At 38.8% G+C, this 24,229-nt stretch overlaps 1 protein-coding gene across 3 annotated transcripts in view; it reads left to right on the top strand.

Annotated features, from left to right (window-relative positions):
• MACROD2 (mono-ADP ribosylhydrolase 2) overlaps positions 1-23,785 on the top strand; it is a 2,100,238-nt gene extending 2,076,453 nt beyond the window's left edge. For 2 of the 3 annotated variants that reach the window (XM_003905088.5, XM_009216566.4), the window contains 3 exons: positions 15,021-15,098; positions 18,370-18,438; positions 23,558-23,767. In XM_003905088.5, coding sequence (XP_003905137.3) covers positions 15,021-15,098; positions 18,370-18,438; positions 23,558-23,604 — 194 coding nt within the window. In that variant the 3' untranslated portion in view covers positions 23,605-23,767. Of the gene's footprint in view, positions 1-15,020; positions 15,099-18,369; positions 18,439-23,557 lie in introns of all 3 variants that reach the window. The other variant, XM_021921837.2, reaches the window with a different exon arrangement.
• Positions 23,786-24,229: the final 444 nt, after the last annotated feature.

Genomic DNA, 24,229 nt, shown 5'->3' with positions numbered 1-24,229 from the left:
AAAACACAAAAATTAGCTGGGCGTGGTAGTGGGCACCTGTAATCCCAGCTACTTGGGAGGCTGAGGCAGGAGAATCACTTGAACCCAGGAGGTGAAGGCTGCAGTGAGTCGAGATTGCACTGCTGCACTCCAGCCTAGGTGACAAGAGCAAAACTCTGTCTCAAAAATAAAAAAATTTTAAAAAGGGAGAATCAAACCACCAAGCTTTGATCCTGAAACATCTGAGGGGGAATGAAGTCCATGCTACAGGGCTCTGCAAATTATGCAGGAGGGGAGAGCCTCAGTACACCACCATTTTACTATAGTCACTGCCACAGATGGCGCAGATCACAGGGCTGTCCCTAGCATGTGACAGGAACTTACTGTCTTCATCGTGACTGAGTTTACTTGACTGTGCCTCCCCCAAGAATCTCAGGAATATGGAAGATGTTTGAGTCAAGTGGATTACAGTTGACCAGGCAGGCCTGTGAAAGAAGGTTTAGGGCCACCTTTCAAATTCCAGCCTCATTTCACCTGCCTCTGCAAGGCTTTCTCACCACTGTCACTAGTGATGGGGTGGAAATATCCCAGAAGTAGAGTTAGGAGAACTTCTGGTCCCAACCTCATTGCTGGGTGGCCTGGAGCAGTCATGCCACTACTCTGGGGTCCTCTGTTCACATCTCTAAGGAGTTTAATTGGACTGGGAGACAGTCAAGGATTTTTTTTTTTACTTTTTGAGGAAAGTGGCCTTTTTCAGACAACAAAAGACAACACTTGTTGATACGCCTGAAAAGTGGAATAAAGCCCCTATGAGGAGGGTTTTGGCAAATATAACATCAACATCTCACAGGTAGCTTTGACTTCTCCTTAGCCAAAGTTATCTGGCTGAGTTTAGTAGCACTTTTGGTTGCACGTTAAGTGAATGGGACCTAGACACTTTTTCAGGAATGTGTATGTGTTTGCTCTGGGAGTAATTACCTCTCAGAAGGCATAAAAATGGTTAAATCCAACAAAGTTCAAAGATTAAGGCCCAGGTATATGTGATATTGCTTTGAGAAAATAAGCTGCCTAGAAAATGGGCTTTCACTGAATGCAGATGTGTTTGGAAACTTCTAGTAGGAAAAAATTCTATCATTTTTCTCTGAAGCTGAAAGAATTGGTGTTGAGAGGCTGAGACCGGAAATGGAATTAACTTAGCAGAACCACATGTGTTTACTTCCAGTTCGGAGCTCTCAGACAACCTTCCTCTAATGCTTCTGTAAACCAGCCGATTATTTCTTGGATGCAGTGTACATTTCTAGTCCTTTGGTCGTGGACAAAGGTGATGCACTAGAGTTTATTAAATATTCAGAACAAATTATGAAATTTAGGAAAATGTGACCTACAAACAGGACAAGATCTAGTGCAAATAATTAAAGACATCTCTAATTAAGAATGTATACAATTAAGTTATTTTTTGACTGAAGAGCTAGATATGCAATCATGCAGGATTTCAACCCTCGCAGTCAGAGATGCTTTCTTTTGAGGGCCTTAAGTGTATGATGAAGTTTCCAAGAATTCAGCCTCGGTTATTTTCAGCACTAAGTTCCTTCCTTGTGAGATTTCACATAAAGAACCATTGAAAAGACAGAAGTTGCCCCTACTGTGGCTCCTTACGTAGTTAAAACCGTATTAGAGTGAAAGAATCAAGAAACTCCTCTGGAAAAAGTACATATCTCTGTGTTCACTAGGACCCTGCTGTGTACAGATTTAGCTGGTTTCTGCAGAGAAACAAAAGCCACAAAGGGTGCGTGATGGGGTGGAGGGGAGTGTTAGCGACACCCAATTTGCATTGTTCCTGCTAGAAAGACCCACAACTGAGATCAGCTCTGGCAGCCCCCAACTGAGAAGGGCCTCCTTATAGTCTTCATTTCATTCCAGCCAAGCCCTGGAGGGGTGGAGAATGCATAATGAGGCTGAATGAGAATTAGATGCTTAATTGAGGCCTGGAAAAGGGAGAGAAAAAGCCAGACACGTGGAATGTGATCAGAATGCAGCTCAGTTAAGCCAAACATGATGACACCTGGGAAGGCTTCAGTGGTTGGACCACTTACAGAGAAGCTGCAACTCCTTTGAAACTGACTCATCCATCTAGTTCCAACTCAAATGTTATTTTCTTGTCCTCAGAGGTTTTTCTTTGTCCTCACAAAAGGTGACTCACTCTCTCTTTTGTGCATCCACCATGCTTGGTTCATATGACAGTGCTTGCTATTTGGCCTCGTGGGTTGTGGATGACTTTCTGCGTTGGCTGGCTTGTGAACTCCATGAGGGCAGAGGTGTGCCTCATTCATTTTGTATCCAGCACATAATAGGCACTGAAGTATCTGGTGGACATTCTTCTTTTTTTGCTCTTCTTCCTAAATATTGAGTTCTCTGTAGAGTAGTTATTCTGACAATGACTGATGATGCATTTCCAAACCATTCTCAAAGTGGCATATGGAGGCATATTATCTGGCCAAACATAAAACATATATCAGGATCTCGTGCTCACCCTCAGCTATCATCACTGCCTTTCATCACTTAGTAAAGACAGTTTCTGATTTTGATTAGGGTAGAGTATTCCCAATTAATACATGAAAATTTCTGATGCCATGGAAAGGGATTTTTGTAAAAACAGGCACATTTTCCACAAGTATGTTCCTGTCAGTGTTATCATTCACTGTTTGACTTTGGAGAGGGGGGCAAATGTGTGTGTCTACAATGTTTGTCCAAGGGATGAAAGAGGTTCGGTGGTCCAGTAGCAGCTTTAGGATGGAGGCTATTTGGAGAAAATAGACTAGGTGAGTAACAGATGGCATACAGTCAATTGTATCTTTGTCCTAAAGACGCACGGGCTAAGTGTAAATCAAGCATATCCATCTGCTCGGCTGCCATAACAAAATACCATAGGCTGGGGGGCTTAAACAACAGAAATGTATTTCTCACAGTTCTGGAGGCTGGAAGTCCAAGATCAAGGTGCTGCTAATTTGGTTTCTGGTGAAAATGTGCTTCCTGTTTCATAGAGAGCCATCTTCTCACTGTATCCTCGCATGGCAGAGCAGAGAAAGATTTCTCTCTTCTTCTTCATATAAGGCCACAGGCCTATCAGATTAAGGTCCCCACCCTCATGACCTCATTTAACCTTAGTTGTCTCCAAAACACCCTGTTTATAAATATAGTAACTTGTGGGTTGGAGGTTCAACCTTTGAATTTTGGGAGGACACAAAATATTAATCCATCATTTCAAGTCTGATCAGAACCATCATTTGAAAAATATTCTTGAAACCAGCTGCTGGCAAAGGCCAGGTGCATGTGACACCCACAACGAATACCCAGAAGTATCAAGAGACTCTGAAGACCTGATCTTGGGTGAAAGGAGGTGGTGTGAAGTCACATTTTAAAACCTCACTCTCCCCGAAATATAACAATATGAAGGAAGAGAAGTTAAACAAGCAAGCAAGTATCATCAACAAAAACAGTAATTAAACAAAAGAAAGGGTGGGTAGCCAGCAAAAGGAAGGCACCTTTCCAGAAATGTGCAGAAGGAACGAGCCTGGTGTTGCCCTACCCCATCCCTAACTATATAGGCTCAGAAATCATCCTGAATAAGATCACACCAACTACCATTTACCTCCATAACTAGCAAAGAAAAGGCCAAGGAAATTTCCACAAGAGCATGAAGTCAGCCATGAACACCTTTTACTCAATCTTTCCCCAGAGAAACAAGAATAACCCACTGTAATCCTCCATGTCAATACCGCTGAAGGAAAATGGGAAAAGGCAGACCAATAACAAATGACTAGAACTAATTATCTCTAGCAAAATCACAGGAATTTCACAAAATAGAAAATTTAAGAGGACATACATAAGGCAAGGTCTCTGGGGTGAGCAAGAAGCAGGGAAGGTGATGCTAGCAGGCCCCAGGTGATGCTTCCTTGAAGAAGGAGCCACTGTTGCTCCCTGACAAGGCTGCAGACGGTTTATCACCTGCTAGTGTGGAAGGCTAAGAAAGAAAACAGCAAAAGAGAATAGAGGAACTTCCAGACTGACTCTTTCTCCTAGAAAGTTCTGAGTCTCATGTTGAATTGAAGGAATTATCCAAGCCCTAAAGATAGCTCCCACTATGGGAAGTCCAAGCCCCAAAGATAGCCCCCACTATGGAAGTCCAAGATGGCAACTGTGCAGACAAATTTGGAGGGAACCTGGGCTGTGCGTGGGATATGCTATACACTTGTTGAGAAATCCAACACAACGAATGTGGCTGCTTTACCCCTCCCAAGGAAAACCTCCAAATGAAAGGCTTCTAGGCAGCTGCTGGAGGACCAAGAAGCCCCAGAGCAAGTTAGAAAGAAGCAGCTTGCTAACATGCATGTGCCATACACATCACCCTGCAAACACACTGAAACCTTGACTGAGAAAGAGAGGGAAGGAAGGAAGAGAGCAAGTGAGCATGCAACCCATTAAAGGGCAGATGAAGAATCTACTATGGAAGAAAATATAACCCAAGAGAAAGATCCAAATTCCCTGCAATGACCACAGATGAATTTTGAAAAAATGTTAACGAACTTGAAGATGCAGTGATAAAAATAACATAACTGATCTGAAATGTAAGAACTAAGGAGATAAATTTTCCACTCTTAGAGAAATAAATCAGTTAAGAACAGCAAAGACCAAATTACTGACAAAGAAAAAAGGTTGAGATTTTCACAGTGAAAAAGAGCACAATGACTCTAAAACAATTAGAAAAAATAATACATATGGAAGAGAAGTAAATTGCTCTATGTGAGAATGATTGGTGTCCCTGGAATTTAGAAGTCAATGTATAGAACAGAAAATGTCTTAAAACAAAGGGAAGCTGAATTGATGATCTAATGGGTAAACCATGTTTCAAAAAATCAATACAGAAATCTCTTCCTGAAACACATCTTTGATAAGTTTAATGATTTTTAATGAAGAATTTTATAGTTGTATCGGCACATGACATGTCACTTAAAAATATCTAAAACTTTTAGAAGAATACATAGTTAGATTTATTCAATGTATCTTAAGGAAAATAAAAAGATGACAATTCAGGAGAAAATGTTGTCAACATATTAGACAGAGAAGGGTTAATTTTCTCAGTTTAGAATATATAAAAATCATGGGAAAAAACCAAATAGGAAATTGGTAAAAATAGAAAAACAGATGACAAAAGACAGGGAGGAGGAAGAAAAGAAGGGAGGAAGAAAGGGTAACCTCACTTATAATGTAATGTAAACCAGAACAATGAGGACATACTATTTTCTTCCCTGAAGTTTGAGGATACTCACAGCTGGGAGATTGCCGAGAAATCATTATCATTATCATGCCCTAATTGGAGCACAGATTGATCTGACCTTTTTGGAAGGAAATTTTGTAACATCTATGAAGATAAACAGTGCATATACACCGGATCTAGAAATTCCCTCGGAATTTTTCCTCGGGAATTATTTACAAAATCTTTCCAAAATATAAGTGCAAGAATATTCACTGAAGCTGTTTGTAAAAGCAACAGTGTAGAAACACATCATAAGTCCACCAATGTGGGCCTGGATAAGGAAATTAAGATATATCCATATTTATGCAATGAGATATTAACACACAGATTACAATGGCATGCTCATTGATATATAGTAAATGCATATGTTAAATAGGCACTAAAATCAATGCACATATTAAAATACAATACTAATCAATGCACGTATGCTAATACTTATTAATAAAGTATGTACATATTATAAATACATATATTTATGTAGAACATAAAAAGGCCAGACTGCAGAGAATAGAACGTATCATCTATATTTTATGTAAATGAAAACAGAGATGAGAGAGGGTATGAAGTAGGGCAACAGTGGGAGAAGAGCAAAGAGAGAGAATGAAAGAGATGGGAATTGTGTGCATTATTTTTTTCTGGGAAGATAATAGGAACGTTTTCACATGGAAAGAGTTGTTCAGGGTCATTTTTCATTAGCATTTTTCTGAGCAGTTAATTATGTGTAAGTGCCCTTTCTGTTCTTGTTTTTTAATGTCACTACAGTTATTTAAGGGTTAGGTTTATTGAGCTTTACCTTTATTTCTATTTGGAAATAAATGCATGCTATTTTAAAAAGTTAGCATGTAGTATGTTTTCATATGTAAGTGGGAGCTAAGCATTGAGCACACATGGAATAAATATGGGAACAATATACAATGTGGACTTCTAGAGGGTGGAGGGAGTCGGGTGGGTGAAGAAACTACCAATCAGGTGCTATGCTTACCACCAGGGTGACAGGATCTGTACTCCAAACCTCAGCATCATGCAGTATTCCCAACTAACAAATCTGCACATGTACCCCTGTATCTAAAATGAAACTTGGCAATACAAAATTATATATTAATAGCTCATTAAATTGTAGTTTGTTTTGGTTAATTAAATCTTCATAAAACATGAAGGTGTCCATAAAAACAAATCTTAAATTCAAGGAAGAAAGGAAGAAAGAGGGGAGGGAAGGAGAAAGAAGGGAGGCAGGGAAGGAGAGAGGGAAGGAAAGAATGAGGATGCAGGAAGGAAGGTAGAGGAAGGAGGGACAAAAGGAAGGAAGAAAAGAGGGAGGGAAGAAAAAAAGAAGGAAAAAGGTATGGATGAAAAGAGGGAAGGAGAGAAGAAATTAGGATGCAGGAAGAAAGGTGGAGGAAAAAAGGACAGAGGAAAGGAAGAAAGGAAAGAAAAAGGGAAGGAAGGAGGGAAGGAAGGGAGGGAGGGAAGGAAGGAAAAAAGGAAGGAAGGGAGAGAGGGAGGGAGGGAGGAAGAACAGGAAAGAAGGGAGGGAGGGAAGGAAGGGGAGGAAAAAAGAGAGAAGGAAGGAAGAAACAAAAGGAAAATGAACAAAAGGTAAGAGGAAGGAAAGGAGAGGAGGGGAAGACTCTGGACACCCTATGTACTAAGAGGTAAAAACTGAAAGTGCCTCTGAAATGCAGCACAATGGGCTAAAAGCCTTTGACTTATTTTGCGTGACTGTGACTGAAGAATTTAAACATTACTTTTGACTAAAAAAATTATTCCTGGCACTTATTAATTAAAACAGCCCATTACCAACTAAAAACTGAAAGAGTGAGAGTAAAATAGATACATGTTAATAAAGTTTTTATATGGAATCTGATTTTTAAGTAAAGACTGGACCAATTTACCTATAGTAAATTGAAAAGAATGAGTCTTGTTCCAAAGTCAGAAAGACAATGCGTGACATTTTATTTTTGATACTTGTTCTTCATGTAGATGTAGAATGTAAGAAAGCTAATTATGGACAAGGAGAAGGAATGAAAGAAAAATGCAACGCCAAAAAGCAACAGTGCTTTCTCCTCTGAGATGTAATCTAGCTACATCAGAGCTCTAATCCATTTAACTCTTTTAATTAAGCGTCATACATAGTAGGTATGCAGCACAACATGCTGACTGTACAAAAGAAGAATGAATGAATGATACCCCAAAGGAGGGATATGTGGTAAATTATTGAATGATATGAAGAGGTGATTCAGCTAAGTTTGTGTTCTTAAGGGTCAGTGATGAAGAGATATCCAGAAGTAGCCAATAAATATTAATCAGGCATTTATGATAGTCAGTCATTATGTCTTTCGATCCTCCAGTTGTATGAGAGAGATATCATTAACTCCCTCTGTAAGTGACAAAACCGAGACTCTGGAAGTGAACAGAATTTGCCCCCAAATCACATAAATAGAAATGCCAGGACTTGGATTTGAAATCAGCTCTGCCTAAGTCTAGTGAGTTAAACTCCATCCCCTTTCACTAATAGTGACACCTCTAAGAAAGATAGCCAGAAATAAGCAGACTTGAGGTTCAGAACCTATCACAGTAGGGGGTGGGGAGGGAAAAAGAGAAAGGGAGATAGAGAGGAAAAAAAAACAAAGGCATACTCAATGAGAGAAGGGATTTATAGAGGCTGGAGTTGTGGGTTGTCAGATGGCATTTGTTGTAGGGAAAGTGGGGTAAATTGCTACCTGTTTTGTTTTGCCTCCTTTCACACTGGATGAATTTTAAGAGCAAGTGTTTACCTCTTACACCCGTATGGATTTTCACAGAATATCTGGATATGAAACCTGGACATGACTACAGCTATGTGAATGAATAAACCCATGCCATTATCAAGGACTGGAATGCTCTTTCAGAGGTTAAATTTATTTAGTTTATGGCTGTTGGAACCACATGATGATTATTTTAGATAGTGCTGGTGACTTCATTATAAGGAGCAGTTTGTGGGAAAGTATCATTACGGCATGGTGTACCGTGGACTCAGCTTCTCTTCAAGCGGGTGTTGATATTGACACTGTGTTATTCCTATTTACGTTGGTCTTTGATCTCCTTTCACTTAGTTGCACATGCATTCTAGACCTAGATAGTGAACTTGGAAATCTGGCGGAAAATGAAATCTAATTGAGCTCATCTTTTCCAACAATCGTTAGCTTAAAAAGAACATAAATTCGTGTCTATGCATGTGGAATAATAGCCTTCTTCCATTTGAGCCTGGGAGTTAAATGTACGTGCAGATGCCCCAAACTCCAAAATGAGTTTTCTCCCATTTTAGAACCATACCGCAGTGAGCAGAGTTTGTTTTATTTTTTGTTTGTTTGTTTGTTTGTTTTTGGTATTATATTCCGTTTTAACACTTTACTATTATTATTATTATTTTATTTTTCCATAAGTTATTGGGGTACAGGTGATACTTGGTTACATGAGTAAGTTCTTTAGTGGTGATTTGTGAGATCCTGGTGCACCCATCACCTGAGCAGTATGTACTGCACCATATATGTTGTCTTTTATCCCTCGCCCCCTCCCACTCTTCCCCCTAAGTCCGCAAAGTTCATTGTCTCATTCTTATGCCTTTGTGTCCTCATAGCTTAGCTCCCACATATCAGTGAGAACATACGATGTTTGGTTTTCCCATTCCTGAGTTACTTCACTTACAATCATAGTCTCCAATGTCATCCAGGTCACTGTAAATGCTGTTAATTTATTCCTTTTCATGGCTGAATAGTATTCCATTATATACCAGAGTTTCTTTATCCACTCGTTGACTGATGAGCCTTTGGGTTGGTTCCACAATTTTACAGTTGTGAATTGTACTGCTATAAACATGCATGTGCAAGTATCTTTTTCAAATGTAGAACTCCCAGTTGATCCAGCAACCCCACTACTGGGTATCTACCCAGAGGAAAAGAAGTGAGCAGAGTTTAGCCTGTTAAGGGACTTCTCCTTTGTATACATTAATTCAGTGTTTCTCAAAGTTTTGTACATGCACCATTTGTAGTTTAATAGATGGTTTTAGGTCATGTAGAGATTAACACATTATGACATGTTAAAAAATTAGCCACAAATGAAGCTCATGATTTCATAGCTATAATTTCTATGGGACAAAATTGAGACAAATGTAGGACTGAATCTATTAGAAGTATATTATTAGGTGTGTTAGTTAGCTATCACTACAACAATGCTTCACATCAAACCATCTTCAACCTCAGGGGATTTAGAACAGTTGTCTGTTCTTTTGCTCATGGATATTAGGATCAACTGCAACTAGTCTGGACCAGGAAGTATGTCCAACTATGAGCTTAGTCCTAGTCCCATCCTCCTCGGATGAGCTGCCCCTAAAACATGTTGTTCTTGGGGTAAAAGGTAGGAGAAGGAAAGCCCCAACTGTCAAATGCATTTCAAGTCTCTCCTTGACACGCTTCTGCTAACATCCCATTGGCCAAAGGAAATTTCATAATTAAGCCCAGCGTCAAGAGAGAGTGAAGTAGATTCCCATGAGGGTGGCAGGTAGGAAGGAAACCATTTCTGAACGAATCATCTAATCCAATTACATTAATAGTGAAGTTGGAACATAGGTATGGAAAAAGTTGTCAAGGTGGTTCAGGAAGGTTTGCTTTGGGTTGAAACCACTTTAATTCGGTACAATTGAGTCCAGACAGGCCCTGCTGTCTGTACCTATCATGTCACCTATGCAACTACAGATTCTGCCAAATAATTACTTGTAATTCTATTTGTTGTGTGAAGTTTACTGTCAATACACATCTCAAAAGAAAAGCTTGGAGAACCCCCCCCCCAACATATCTCAAATTTATATATTTAAAAGTCTAATTAACTACATTCTGTGTGCATCTCAGTATCTTTTCTTCTATGATGACATCTGCCTCATTTATTACTTTTTATGTAAGTCCACTAACCTAGAAAAAGTTGCTATAATCAAGGGTTTGAGGAGTACAGTTGCAGTTGTTGATAGAAAATGAAAATAGTACTGAATGTCCCAGACTCTTTCTATTTCTGCATCTTTTATCCCCTGCTAGGAGCTCTGGAATGTACCTCTTGTTTGTGTTTCAACAAGCAGCAATCAAAATGGAGGGAGGGACAGGCAAACTGGAATAAATAGGCCACAGAGGCCATTTTTGCTTTTATCAGATTATGTTGTCTATGTGAAATGGATTCATTTCTGTAGGGCATTCAGTTGCACTGCCCAGCAGTGTCGAAGCTATTAGGATAGTACCAGTCATGACAGAGTAAGAAATATCTGTCATTCCTCTCCCACTTTCCAAACAAACAACACACACACGCAGCATGCACATGCAAACTCACATAAACATAGCATTGCACACATATGCATCATATTCACAGTACATGCACACACATACACAAAAACCTCATGTGCACTCATGATATTAAATTAATGAACAATCTCTACCAAACATAGTATTGGAGTCTATGCCAATCTAACAGACTATACTTCCCTCTGCTCCAGGAATATAGCGGTATACAGAGCTACAACTTTGATTTCTGGTTTTTTTTCTCTCTGTTTCATGGATTTCAAACCTGCCATTGAATCTCATACTAGTCTGTGCCAATACAGTGGCACAACCTGAGATTTCTCACACATTCCATTGTGAAATGAGGTTAGAAGGACAAGCATAGGGCAAGAAATTTCAGTGTTTACTGTTTTCTGATTTACTATTTGCATTTTGCTTTCTTCAACTTTTTCCTCTCTCTTATCTAACTTTTGTAAGTGTTTTGTACCCTCCCTTATTTCACTAAGCATTGTTTAGTACACTAGAATTATGCCTATTAGATAGAAAGTTCTCTGTGATACCAGAGGGGTTTCTCCATAGTAATGTAAGCAGGGTTATTACCACTGAGAGTAACAACTTAGAAAGATACTTCCTGAAAGAATCAGCTACAGGTACCTCTAGATCCCATCACAAACAAGGACCCTATGAAAATAGTCAAGAAAGTCATGCTTAGATAGAGTTTATCAATTAATTTTTTCCACAGTAATCCTTTCTTATAAATAATAATAATAATAATATATTTTAAATAGCTCTGATGATGTCCCAGAGAGTTAAGATGAGTCAGAATATTTTATAATCATTTCACTAGTGAAAAAGCCAAGGCGCTTAAGTGCCATGAGATTTGGTCAAAGTTATTGAAAAAATTAAGTGACCAGCCACAATATACTCTTTTGTGACATGTCTGTTTGTGTCTTGCCCACTTTCTGTCGGGTTCCCTGTCTTTTCAAGGTTATTTTGTATGTTTATTTCTTATATATTCTGTAAAAGAGTCCTTTGGCTTATTTTCCTCTCCTTAGCATGTTTTGATAAACTTATTTTAATGGTTGGTGCTTTGTCCTGTGTAAGAAAGTTTTGCATAATGATGTGAAGGTCTTTGTCCACATTACCTTTCACATTTATTTCTTTTTGAGGGTAGTGGAAACTATTTCTTCCGTATAGGTCTGTGGACATCAAATTCTCTCAGTCGTAGTCTCCAAAAAATATTTTATTTCAAATTCAAATTTGAATTTCTTTTTTAACACTTCAAAGATGTCATTGCATTATCTCTGGCTTCCATTATTTTTGTTATGAATTTATCTATAAGCCTTATTGTTGTTATTTTGAAGTTAATGGATCTTTATTCACTAGATAACTTTATTTTTTTTCTTTAATGTTTGCTTTCAGCAGTTTCACAATGATTAGACTGAGTGATAGTTTTTTTTTCATTAATTTTGCTTGGGAATCATAACAGTCTTGAAACAGTAGTTTGAGATTATATCTTTCATTCATTTTGGCAAATTATCAGACATTATCTCTTAAAATATTCCTTTTGCTCCATTTTACATAAGATAAATCCTATCTCATATGGTTTCTTCACTCTTACCTGCAGTTTTCATTTGCAGTTTAGGCTTTATATCTTTTTCCAACCTACCTTTTGGCTAACTAACCTCCTCTTCAACTGTGTCTACCTGCTGTCAAAGTCACCTATTGAATTCTTAACTTGTTTTTGTGGGTTTTTTTTTTTTTTTTCCAGTTCTGGAATTTTCATCTGACTTTTGAAAAAGTATCCAACTCTCTGATAAACTACTATGCCATAAAAATTATTCAACTTGGCATCCAATTTCCAAAATACATTAATCGTTATTTAAGCTGCATCTGCAATACCTGGATCTCTGATGTATATCCATATGTCATCTCTTTTATTCTCTTGGTTTTCAGTGACTTGTTCTTGTTCCTCTGAAATGCCAGGTAATTTTCGTATTGAATTCTGGACACCGTGTTTGAAAAACTGTAGAGATAACTTGAGGCTTTTAATCTTCCTCCAGAGAAGATTCACTTTTGCGTCTGACAGTCAGCAGAGCGCTGTAATTCAATCAGGAATTTTATTAATTAAAAGTTAGACTTCAGGGTTTTTTTAAAGAGCTGGTCTATTTCAAGTTCATCCTTGCCCCCAGGATGTAACCCTTCAGGGGACCCCACCGAAAACCTGAGGTAGTTAGCAGGGTACCTCTCCTTGGTAGAACCCAACCTTCAAGTTTTGCTCCCTGCCCCAGCCTTACAAAACACCTGCAGGCTCTATTCAACTTCTTGACACATGTGCAATATCAGCTGTATCATTTTGCATTTCCTCGGGTTTGTCCTGCATTCATGGCACTCTGGGGCCTTACAATGCTATTTTTAAATAATTTATTTGGTGTTTCTAGCTGTTCTCGGTAGAGGGTTAGTCTGCATCATGACAGTCCACCTTAGGCAGAATCCCTTTCTCATTATAATTTTAATTTGCATTCCTCTTGTTGTTAGCAAAGTAAATTACCTTTTCATGTGTTTTGCAGGCCATTTTTATATCTTCTTTTATTAACTGTCTGTTAAATCTCTTGCCCATTTTCCTATTAAGTTGGTGGTCTTCTTCATCTCCGTTTTTAGAAGGCCTTATATGTTAAAGATTTTAGTAACACTTTGTCTATGATAAAAGTTGCAAATATTTTCCCTCAATTTGTAGCTTTTTAAACATTTCTTTTGCTATTTTTTCCATTAAAAAGTTTATTATGTTTATAAAATCAATTATTTTGTTCTTGGTCCCTATTACTTCTGTGTTTTAAGGCATAATTAGCAAAGTTTTCCTGCTCCCAGGCTTAGGGGAGTTCACCAATGGTTTCTTCTGTAATTGTGTGTTCAAGGAGTATGTTGATGAACAATTGAAAAATGGTACATTTCTAGAATAGGCAGTGTGAGAAAGGTATTATATAGTGTTAACGAGTCCAGTTGGAAGTTCCAAGTTTTATTTTTCCTTTTCCACCTCATTCTCAGGAACTAGTGAAAAGCACTCTGGACACAGTGACTTTCATCTTGTCCTTGAAGAATTGAGGAGACCATGAGTCCTTTTTTTCCCTTGTGTTATCGTTTTCCCGAGTTCTTTCATCTACTCCCATACTACGAATGTTACCCTATTTTGGTGTCCCCCAAATGCCCACATGTTCCATTCATAATTCTCTCGTCATAATTCTTTCCTCAATGCTAGATGCAAAACTTGTTTGATATCTCACATAAATGCCCCTGCACTTCAGGCTTTAAATCTAAAAGACTTTCTTCTTCTTTTACCACACTGCTTGTTTTATATGTCATGAATTAATGACCTCTCTGCCATTTGTCTACCTAAGCTCAGAGCCCAGTCACCTTTGAATCATATTTCTTAATTGTCAACCTCAATACATCATTACCAAGAGTACACATTTTGCCTCTGAAGATCTCTTCCTTTGTAGACATTATAAACTGGATCTTTCCTGTCCTTGCTTTTTTCTTGTCAATAGGCACATGAAGTTTAACATACTCTGGGCACAGTAAGTAATCAGGTAATGAAACTAAATTTAATCCTCTCTTTAAAAATGTACAGAGATCATAAAACCTTTAAAATTATGGGTTTTCTAGCACTTTATATATGTATTTGTATTTACAAATGTCCTTGCGCTTCAAGTTATAAAAACTTAAGAGAGATTTAACTAAGAAGCAAGAAATGATTGTCCTTTTGAATACCTGGAAATGTTTTTGCCATATGAAACACAATTCCTTTACTACACTGAAGCGTCTCATTGAAGCACCCTGTGAAGCTGTGCAAATAGAGGCCAGTCACAAAGGAGATCTACTGATGACTAAATTCTCAGCAATCCAAAATGGGAGCATCAGAGGTCTCCTAAGGAAACAACTAAACCATTCATTTCTGTTTAAAAAACAAACAACAACAACAACAAAAACTCTCACTACCAGGCAAATGAATCTTTCAGCTTTCAGACATGCCTAAGGCAAAATTCATTTTCTCTGTTTCCTCTTCTAAGGTTAAACGACTTAAACTCTCTCTCACACCCACCCATGCATACAGACACACTTCCCTAAATTTAAACTGTAGGTTGTTCTGAGGAAATCAACTTTTCCTGCTGTCATGCTACAAGATTTCTAATTTGAGAAACTATATATGTATATATGTGATCATCTCACAAATTGAAGAGAACTTACAAGGCCGCACTAAAGTATTCAAGCAATTCAAGCCTCTGTTTCCTCTTTTAACATTTCTGCAGAAGAAGTTGAATCCCAGGAGTATTTTTGAATTGCAAAGGGCAATGGAGGGTGACAGAATTGATTGGCCCTCAGGCTGTTATAATTCTCTATTAATCAGGGACTGTGGTCTTTTTCTCTTTCAGCTCCAGGCGAGGACACACCTAGAGTGCCTGGGAAAAGTGAAGGCTCCAATGACCTAGAAAATACTCCAGGTCCTGATGGTAAGGTTCTGAGCTATTGGAGCCCATGCAAACTACAAATCTGGCATATGTTCTATGTGTAATCTAGGAATAAGGGAGCTTATCTGTTCTATAAAGCAACATATTTGGTTAGAACAGGGTAAATTTCAAAAACCATTTTGTATTACAAACTAATAAAAATGGCAGCCTCTTATAAAAAAAAAAACAAACCTGTTGCTGTTTTAAAGCATCATATGTCTTGGTTTAATCATATCTTATAATACTGAGGACTCAATAGATACTTTCAAGACTAAAGTGAACTGAAGTCTACCTAGTGAACTTTATGGAAGCATTACTTAACTTCTGCAAAAGGTACTTAGCCTCCTGTTACCCTGCTCCACTCAGCATTCGGGAGAGCCTTACCTTGGGTGTGGGCTAAGATTGTTCCTGTACCTTCATCACTTCACTCCACTCTATCACATCCAATGCCGTGGTTAAAAACATAGTGAGTCTTTAAAAGCACCTTAAAAATAAATTTTCAAAAAACCTTTAAAAACGTACATCTAATTTTGTAGGCATCTAAAGAGTCTGAGTCTCAGGAATATTAATATCCCTTTTCCCCTGCACAATGATGCTAAGGGCCCTTTGAAATACCATCACTTACACTAGAGAAACAGCTATTTGAGCCTATCTGATGTAATATGTATTTGATTCCACTGGCCCATAGAGTTTAGGAGAACCAGAATTGGTTAGGTGATCAGTCATTTAAGTATCTTGCCATTTGGGTTATTTTAGCCAAAGGAAAAAAACAAATTACTTTGAGTTGATAATGACCTTGGAAAACATTTAGCTAATGGTGGATGTTATTTGTAGTCTTAAATAGAATTTCCTATACCAGGTATTCCCTGCTCCCACTGGCTTATCATCACCCGAATTGCCTCCCTTAATTATAAGCCTGTTGGCTTATATAGCCCAAGTTGACCTTTTACTCATGGGCATGCATTGCCCATGAGAATGTTTCTAAGCCCCAGACGCATCCATTAAGAGCCACTGCATGTTAGTTATGAGCAGTTGAACTAAACCTGCTTCAGCTTGGTTGTGATGCTATAGGCATGATTCTTAGCTAGTTCTTTACAAATCATGTTTTGAGGAATATCAGGCCCATGAATAAAAGAGAAGTAAATGTGAAATACTAAGTTTTAGTCCTCGCTTGGAGATTCGCCATACACAGTAAGGGATTGCAGGCTCTCAGAAGTCTCAGAGGTAAAGAGACTTGTTTAACATGATTTATAGTTGCTTTTCCCAAACTTATTTGATGATGGGATGCTTTTTATAGTACCATTTATTAGTAGGTTTTAGAACTAGTATCCCTTGATTGGAAGAAGAAACACTATTTTATCCTGCACACTCCCCCACGGAGAAGGGTAAACTTACAATAACTTTGCAGAGCAGGATGGACAGTGGATGAATGCTTATACTTACGTAGGGTTGCTGCATCTGGCCAGTTTATTTATGGGGTTTAAAATGAGTTCACACATCATTAGAAACTCAGGGCAGTTTGCAGGTGAGAACAAGGAGACCTGCTTTTAAAACCTTCCTTATTGGAAGAGAGTTCGGTGGATGCTGTATAACATCATTCTCTCAAGCCTCTTTGAAGCGTGAAAATCAGCATCTGCCACAACTTTACACTAATTTCACGTTTGTGAAAAAGCAGATATAGGCTGTTGGTTTTGTGCAAATACATGAAAACGGCCCAAATGAGAACAAACAGTGGTTACTTATTCAAAGGTAACTGTAACAAAGGTGGCCATTATCACTTGTGTTTGGCAGGCTCAAAGGCGGGCAGGGGATGGGAAACCCCCCTTTACAGATTAAAAAAAGGGAATACTTCAAGCATCCTCTGATTGGAGGTTGTTGGCATAGAGAAGCTGGGCGTGGCCAACTAGCAGTGGGGCACCTTAAGTGATTGTATTAGGGAATACATGTGACTTTCCCTGGTTGGTCCCAAGTTGGAAGCAGGGGCAAAAAATAGGAATGCTGACAGTCCCTGACCAAGTCCTGACCATTCTGAATCAATTGCTGCAGAGACTGTGTTTTGGTTGCCTTGGCTAGCTTCGGCAGACGTTTTACATAAGAATTCTATCATTATATATGATCTGGTCATTGTCTATTTGTATATTCAGTCTCTCAGCTTATAATGCGGACTCTGATGCTTGAAAAAATACCAATCTAATTAAACCTACTGACCCTTGGAAATTTTTAGAGTGAATGCTATGCCTGCTGTGGGCTACTTCTGGAGAATGGCAGTAATCATGCATTCTATTTTTATGCAAATGCTCACATAGAATACACTGAGTCAGGTAAAAGCACGTGTTTTATCACGACTATGGGATCTAGTTAGATGGTCGGCTTTTTTATTTCATGGCCGCTCACTGCCACTGCAGCAGCTATCTGCAAGTCTGCAAGGTCTGTTTTGAATTCTGAAATTGAGAGTACAGCAAACCAAACAGGCCTGATACTGACATTTTGGAGCGAGCTGCTTACCTCTGCATGTCAGTGATGTGCTTTGCTCTGCCTTCTCTCTTTATTTTCTTAGATATCTATTAAAGCCTTTGAATTTATCCAAGAATCATAATATGTACATCCAAACTGTCAACCCCAAAATCTGGTCTGAAGTGATAACTCAGTTTCTACAGTTGAGGGAAGAAGGCAATCCTGCCCTCCTCCACTGGGTTAGGCCGTTTTTGTGTTGCTATAAAGGAATACCCAAGACTGGATAATTTAAAAAGAAAAGGGGTTTAATTGTCTCATCGTTCTGCAGTCTTTACAGGAAGCAGGGTGCCAGCATCTGCTTCTGATGAGGACCTCAGGAAGCTTACAATCATCATGGGAGGGGACGAGGGAGCATGCATCTCACACAGCCAGAGAATAAGCAAGAGAGAGAGGCAACATGTCACACACTTTTAAACAACCAGATCTCACGAATGAGCTCATTCATCACTAAGAAGATGACACTAAACCATTCATGAAGGACACATTCCTGCAATTCAATCGCCTTTCACCAGGCCCCACCTCCAACACTGGGGATTACATTTCAACATGAGATTTGAAGGGGATGTCTGAGGTATATCCTCTCCTCCCACCAGTAAAAATCTACAAGAATAGTCCCCAAATCTTGAATGAATGAAACAAATGGAAAAGAGGCAACAAATAGGAAATCAGGAAAGTATCAAATCATGGGCCATCTTGATGTGTCTCAGAGATTTAGGTTTAATGAATATTTAACTTTTTTTTTTTTTTTTTCTGGTGACAGTGGAAATGAATAGTCAGGTTGACAAGGTAAATGACCCAACAGAGAATCAACAAGAAGATCAACTAATAGGTAAGATGCCCCTTGTGGTGAGATTTTCAATTGATCGACTAGCCATAAGAACTATTTGCAAATAACATGTTGGATTTCCCTCGGTTTTTGCCAAGTTCCCACAGCATGGCTTGGGATAAACTTTGAAAATCTTTAAACCAAATAACACAGCGTAAGGGGAAAGGATCACCCCTAGAAGCTTGCCATCTTGAAGGGGAAAAGATGAGCTACAGCACATTCAAATCATGTATACCCTGGTTTTCTGTGTTTTGACAAGTAAAATATGTCTCCATCCATCTCACCCCTGGCCTCCTGGAGTGGTCAAATTATTTCAGAAACTCCAAGGTGATTCTGAAGCATTGCTTTTCTAGAAGCTACCTGCTGAGTTACTTGGTATATCTGTCTTTAAGCATAACACTCAATCTTTGCCCTGGAGTTTGTATAAAGGAATATGAGTGTGTTTGGACAGAAACAAGCCCGCCTTAGGTCCTGTTTTTTCACACCACTACCTGTGGACTCGTGCATCTGCAGGAAGGTTTGTTACATTGAATGAGCTTCAGGGAACTCCCAGGAAAATAAAAAACCTGGTCCAGACCATGTTTAGGAGTTTTTCCAGACCAACATTCTAAATCTCTCAGTAGAGACTAAAGTATATTTAGAATGATGAGGGTAACTGAGTCCAAAGCCAGTACTGCTTGCTTCATGGCAGCCAATTACATCAAGAGACAAGGTGTTGAGGCAAGGAAATGACTTTATTCCAAGAGCCAGCAAACCAAGAAGATGGCAAACTAATGTCCTAAGGAATCACCTTAAATTTATAGAATTTTAGGCTCCTTTTATCTTTGAGGAAAGAGAAGAGGGAGGTGGTTGAGATCAAGAGGTGACAGATATCTGGGCTACAGCAAGGGTCCAAGGGGGAGTTGTGAAACTTCTTTGCCCTTGGTCAGGTCACATTGCTCCTATAAATCTTTAATATAATGTTGTTACTTGTGTGCTTACTGTCTTTATCTCTTGCGTGGTTAGTTTTGGGAAGGAACTATTGTCATCTTTGCTTTAAAGTTAAACTATAAACTAAATTCCTGCCATTGTTAGCTCACCCTACATGAAGAGATGAGCAAAAGCAATTAACCTAAAAGATATCACTGGACGGGGGCAGCGGGGAGTAAAATGGAGCTAGTCATGCTAAGCCTCCTTTACACTGCTACTTGAATGGTCTGTAATCCTCTTCCATACCCTGAGGGCTGATGAGAAGAATTGGAAGAAGGAAATCGTGCTTGCTTTTATAACTGTTCCAACTCTTGGTTTAAAATATTTAGTTGAAAAAAAAAAAAAAACCTATGGAATAAATGAATCATGGGTCATCAAGTGTAAGGCACAAATGATACGTTGACACCCTTGCCCCCTATACCTCCTTGCACTCCCTGCATGTTCTTGATGGTTCTCTACACTTTCCTAAGAGGCTTGGCTGTACCATTTTTGTGCTCCAGCATCACAGAAGAATGAAGTTTGGGAATGCGTGAAAGAATACATGTCTTCTTTCTGTATGGTCTTGAACATCCTTTAAAACTAAATGTAATGGTATCTGTGTAATGCATGTATAGCATAAGACTGCTAAAAAGTATAAGCTTATACAAACATGTTCTTATAAACATTTCTTTTTTTTTTTTTTACTTTCTTTATATATTTAAAATATCCTGCTAAGCTGCAGAAATGATATGGTTGAGGAGTTTCCATTAAAAAGTAATGAAGTGAGACTAAGCCTGAACAATTTAAATGCAAGCACCTCGGTGTTTCCTTTCCTTTTACCCTTTTGCTGCCAATAAACTATAGACTTCTTGTCTAGATTTTTTTCTTACAGACATTATTACTTTCCTGTGTGACCAGCATCCAGATAAAGTGCCAGGATTACTCTGTTTTTCTTGGTTAATATCAAAATGATATTTTTCTTGAAAATAAAAATGAACTTATATGTTAACCCAAATGAATCAGGTGTCAAAACCCTTTTTTTTTTTTTTTTTTTTTGGAGACACAGTCTACCTCTGTCACCCGGTATACAGTGTAGTGGCACGATCTTGGCTCACTGCAACCTCCGCCTCCCTGGTTCAAGTGATTCTCATGCCTCAGCCTCCTGAGTAGCTGGGATTACAGTTGCATACCACCATGACTGGCTAATTTTTTGTATTTTTAATAGAGATAGGGTTTTGCCATGTTGGCCAGGCTGGTCTTGAATTCCTGACCTCAAGTGATCTGCCTGCCTCAGCCTCCCAAAGTGCTGGGATTATAGTCCAGGTATCAAAACTTAAAGTCCAAAATTAGTTTAAGGAAACTAAATTCTAGGAAGGAGAAGTGACATGCACAGGGTCACCTGGCTCATAAATGGAAATTTAAATACTCCAATTCAAAATTCTGCTCCCTAAGCAATAGCAAGTTTCTGGACACAGTTGTCACAGAGGCAGAATGAATGACTTGTGCAACATCACTGACTCCCACAGCAATATTTACACAGAAGGGTTTGTTAAGGTGATCTGGTCATTTGACAGGAAGAAGGAACCTTTGCTCCATGAATCATACCTTCCAGGAAATTAAAGAAATACAGTGAAATAGAGAGTTCAAAGACATAATACAAGAATGTTTGGCGTTGTATAATTTGTAATTGTAAAAAATCAGGGGTAGCATAAGGATACAACAGGGGGAGGGTTAAATGAATCAATGGAACACTTTCCAAATGTAAATGTTTTCCAACAAGTATTTGAGGGCAGTAAAGATGGTTATGGAATCTCAACCTTTGGTTCTGGAGAAACATGGAAGACTGAATGTGGCTTCTAGGTTGAGCTTTAAGAGGCTTGTAACTTCCATTTTTGCACTCTCATAATGCTCGCTGCCTGGAATCCAGACACCTTGGAAGAAGCCCAGGTTATCCTATAGAATGAAGGAGGTCACATGGAGAAAAGTCCTAGAAAATGAGAGTCCCTTTCAGATGTTCTGGCCCCAGCAGGTACCACCTCAAGCAGATGAACTGCCCAGCTGAGTCAAGGCCAGATGGTAAAATCATGAGAAATAATGAATCACTCATATTATAAGCCACTAAATTTTGGGCTTCAGATTGTTGATACAGAGACAGGCCTTTATGGCCACAGTCTTGCATTTTAATGCCCACCTTGGACCTTGAACCACTCAAGGTAAGGAGTTGGAACTGATACCTCTACATAAATAAATCTGGGACTTCCAGCTCAAGAAATTAACAGAAAGACTTGGATCTGCACCAGGTACTGCATGGGGAAAGAAAAAGGCTCCCGAGATAGATAGAAACCACAAATACACTGTGAGTTTGAAACACAATTTTATGTGATCCAAAGTCATGCAGTAATAAACAAATTGAAAAATGAACTTAATAATTGATTACAGACCAGTGTGATCCCTGGTGTATGTGGCAAATGGAAATATGAAACTACCCCATGGAGTTTCTGCAAAAGAAAAACAAATTCTGAAGCTGAATTTACAGTTTCAAGACTTACAGAACACACAAGGAAATGATCCATTTTGAGTGAGAGTCAGTAGGTAAAATTACAGGACAATTAGCACTATGAGAATATAAGAGAGTAGGGAATTTTGAAGATTTTATAAAATAGCTACATTTGAATGACAAAACAGTTAAAAGCAGACATAAAACAATCAGAAAAGAGCAACACTAAATAATTAACAGCAATAGAAAAAACAAATTAAAATGTAGTAATATAAAAGACACATGAAGAGACAGGAAGGAGAGCAAGAGAATAACCAAGACATGTTAAGTTCAATAAGAGTTCTACAAGGAGATAAAGCAGTGTAGGGCTATGTATTTGACTGATACCCACCAAGCCTCTCCAGGCTTAATTTAATTTGGACTGAGATTACTGAAAACCAGGGACCGCAGATATAAAATACAGAACCACAATGAAATCCCGCCATGCTCCCACTAGTGTTGAATTATAAAGTTAACACCACCAAATGTTACAGAGGATGTGAAGCAGCTAGAACTCTTACACGTGGCTGGGGAACATATAAAATGGTTCAACCACATTTTAAAAAACTGTTAGTTTCTGGTAAAATTAAGTATATATCCATCCTGTGACCCAACAATTCTGGTCCTATTTGAGAGAAATGAAAACCTATATTCACAAAAGCCTTGTACAAGAATATGCATAGCAGATGTGCTCACAAAAGCCCCAAACTTGACACGACACAAATGTCTAGCAGCAGGAAAATGAACTTTAAAAAGTGACATATACATACATGGGAATTCTAGTTAGCAACGAAGAGGAACAGATTAACAAAGCAGCAACATGAACGAATCTCAGAAGCATTACGCTGAGTGAAAGGAGATAGACACAAGGAGATACTTGTATGATTCCATTTGCAGGGAGTTCTAGGGCAGAAAAGAACTAATTTATGGAGATAGAAATCAGATCATTTGTTCGTTCCAGCAGGAGTGGGGTAATAGGGAAGGGAACTTTCTGGGGTGATGATATAATGTATATCTTGATGGTGCTGTGGGTTTAATGTATGCATTTTTCAAAACAGATTGAAATGTATGCTTAAGATCTGTTTTCCTGTAGGCGGATTACACCTCAATTTTAAAAATCTAAAAAAATAAAACGTATAGGCTCTTCTGGGGCACAGTGTCTTCTTAGCATTCCCTCATGGGTAGTGAAAAAGGCAGATAATTTAATAAATACAGTCTGAAGTGATGGCATAACCATCAATGACTTTTGCAAAGCAGCATTATGAAAATTGTTATTTTTATATGCCGATCCCTGGAAACTAGAGTGTGTGCATGGGCCTGAAAAGGGAAGCCACATCAACTCAGGGTTACAGTTTTCAAAGAATACTTTGAAGAATTGAGTGAATCGTCCCCATCAGCCAAAGCTCGTTGTCAATGTGGCATACATTTATTAGCAGTGATTTATATGCTCTTTAAAGATACCATGTGCCAGCAATTACAGCTCAGATATCCAAAGCTCTTTGATAGTCAAATAAGATATTCCTGGGCCTATGTGAGGGGTGAGAGACATTTAAATGGCTGTATTAAAAAGGTATTCCTTGCTAAGCCTGTGAAGGTGTCTTATCTTTAATCTAACAAATGGCTTCTCTTTGTCTTCAGCAGGGGCACAAGATGAAGCGAAGGAACAAAGAAATGGAACTAAATGACAATCCTCGGTATCGCAAGGCCTCTCCTGGCTCTGGGGGAGTTCGGGAAGATAGCAGCACACGCTGTGGAGGAGGGTGGGGGTGGGGGGAAGGCAAGTCCCACAGAAGGACGGGGAATCCTTTACTCTAATTTCTCCAGCTGCATTTTGTTCCGTTTATCTGCAGAAAAAGAAAGAAAAAAAAGAAAAAAAATTCCTTTAATTTGGTGGAGGGATCCACGTTAACGCATCTTTCAGGCATTATCCTTGTAATCTCTGTCTTTTCTCTTACAACTTGGCCCCAGGGTCACAGTGGCTTGGTTGAACAATCACATGTGTATCCTGGCCCCGTCTGCTTTCTTGGTTATTTCACAAAGCTGGTCACACAGTGGTGTATTCAAAGGAAGGGGAGGAAGACAGTTGTTTAATGAGCTGCAGGCTACATTTTAGGAATCAATGGGCCCAGCAGCAGTATAATCCCCAGACAGAGGAGGCAGGATAGAAAATGGGCAAAAGCCTTGGAAACCACTTGGAAAAGGTCTGGACAGTACGGTGAAAATATTTTCTTCAGGGATTCCCAAGGCACAGTTTATTCCAAGTGGCTAATGAGAAATATGGAAGGTGAATTTTTTCCAGAGCAGAGTGCA

Source organism: Papio anubis, chromosome 16 (assembly GCF_008728515.1).
Source record: "Papio anubis isolate 15944 chromosome 16, Panubis1.0, whole genome shotgun sequence".
Taxonomy (NCBI): Eukaryota; Metazoa; Chordata; class Mammalia; order Primates; family Cercopithecidae; genus Papio; species Papio anubis.
Note: the sequence above shows the minus strand (reverse complement) of the source record. Positions and strands in the feature narration are given on the sequence as shown.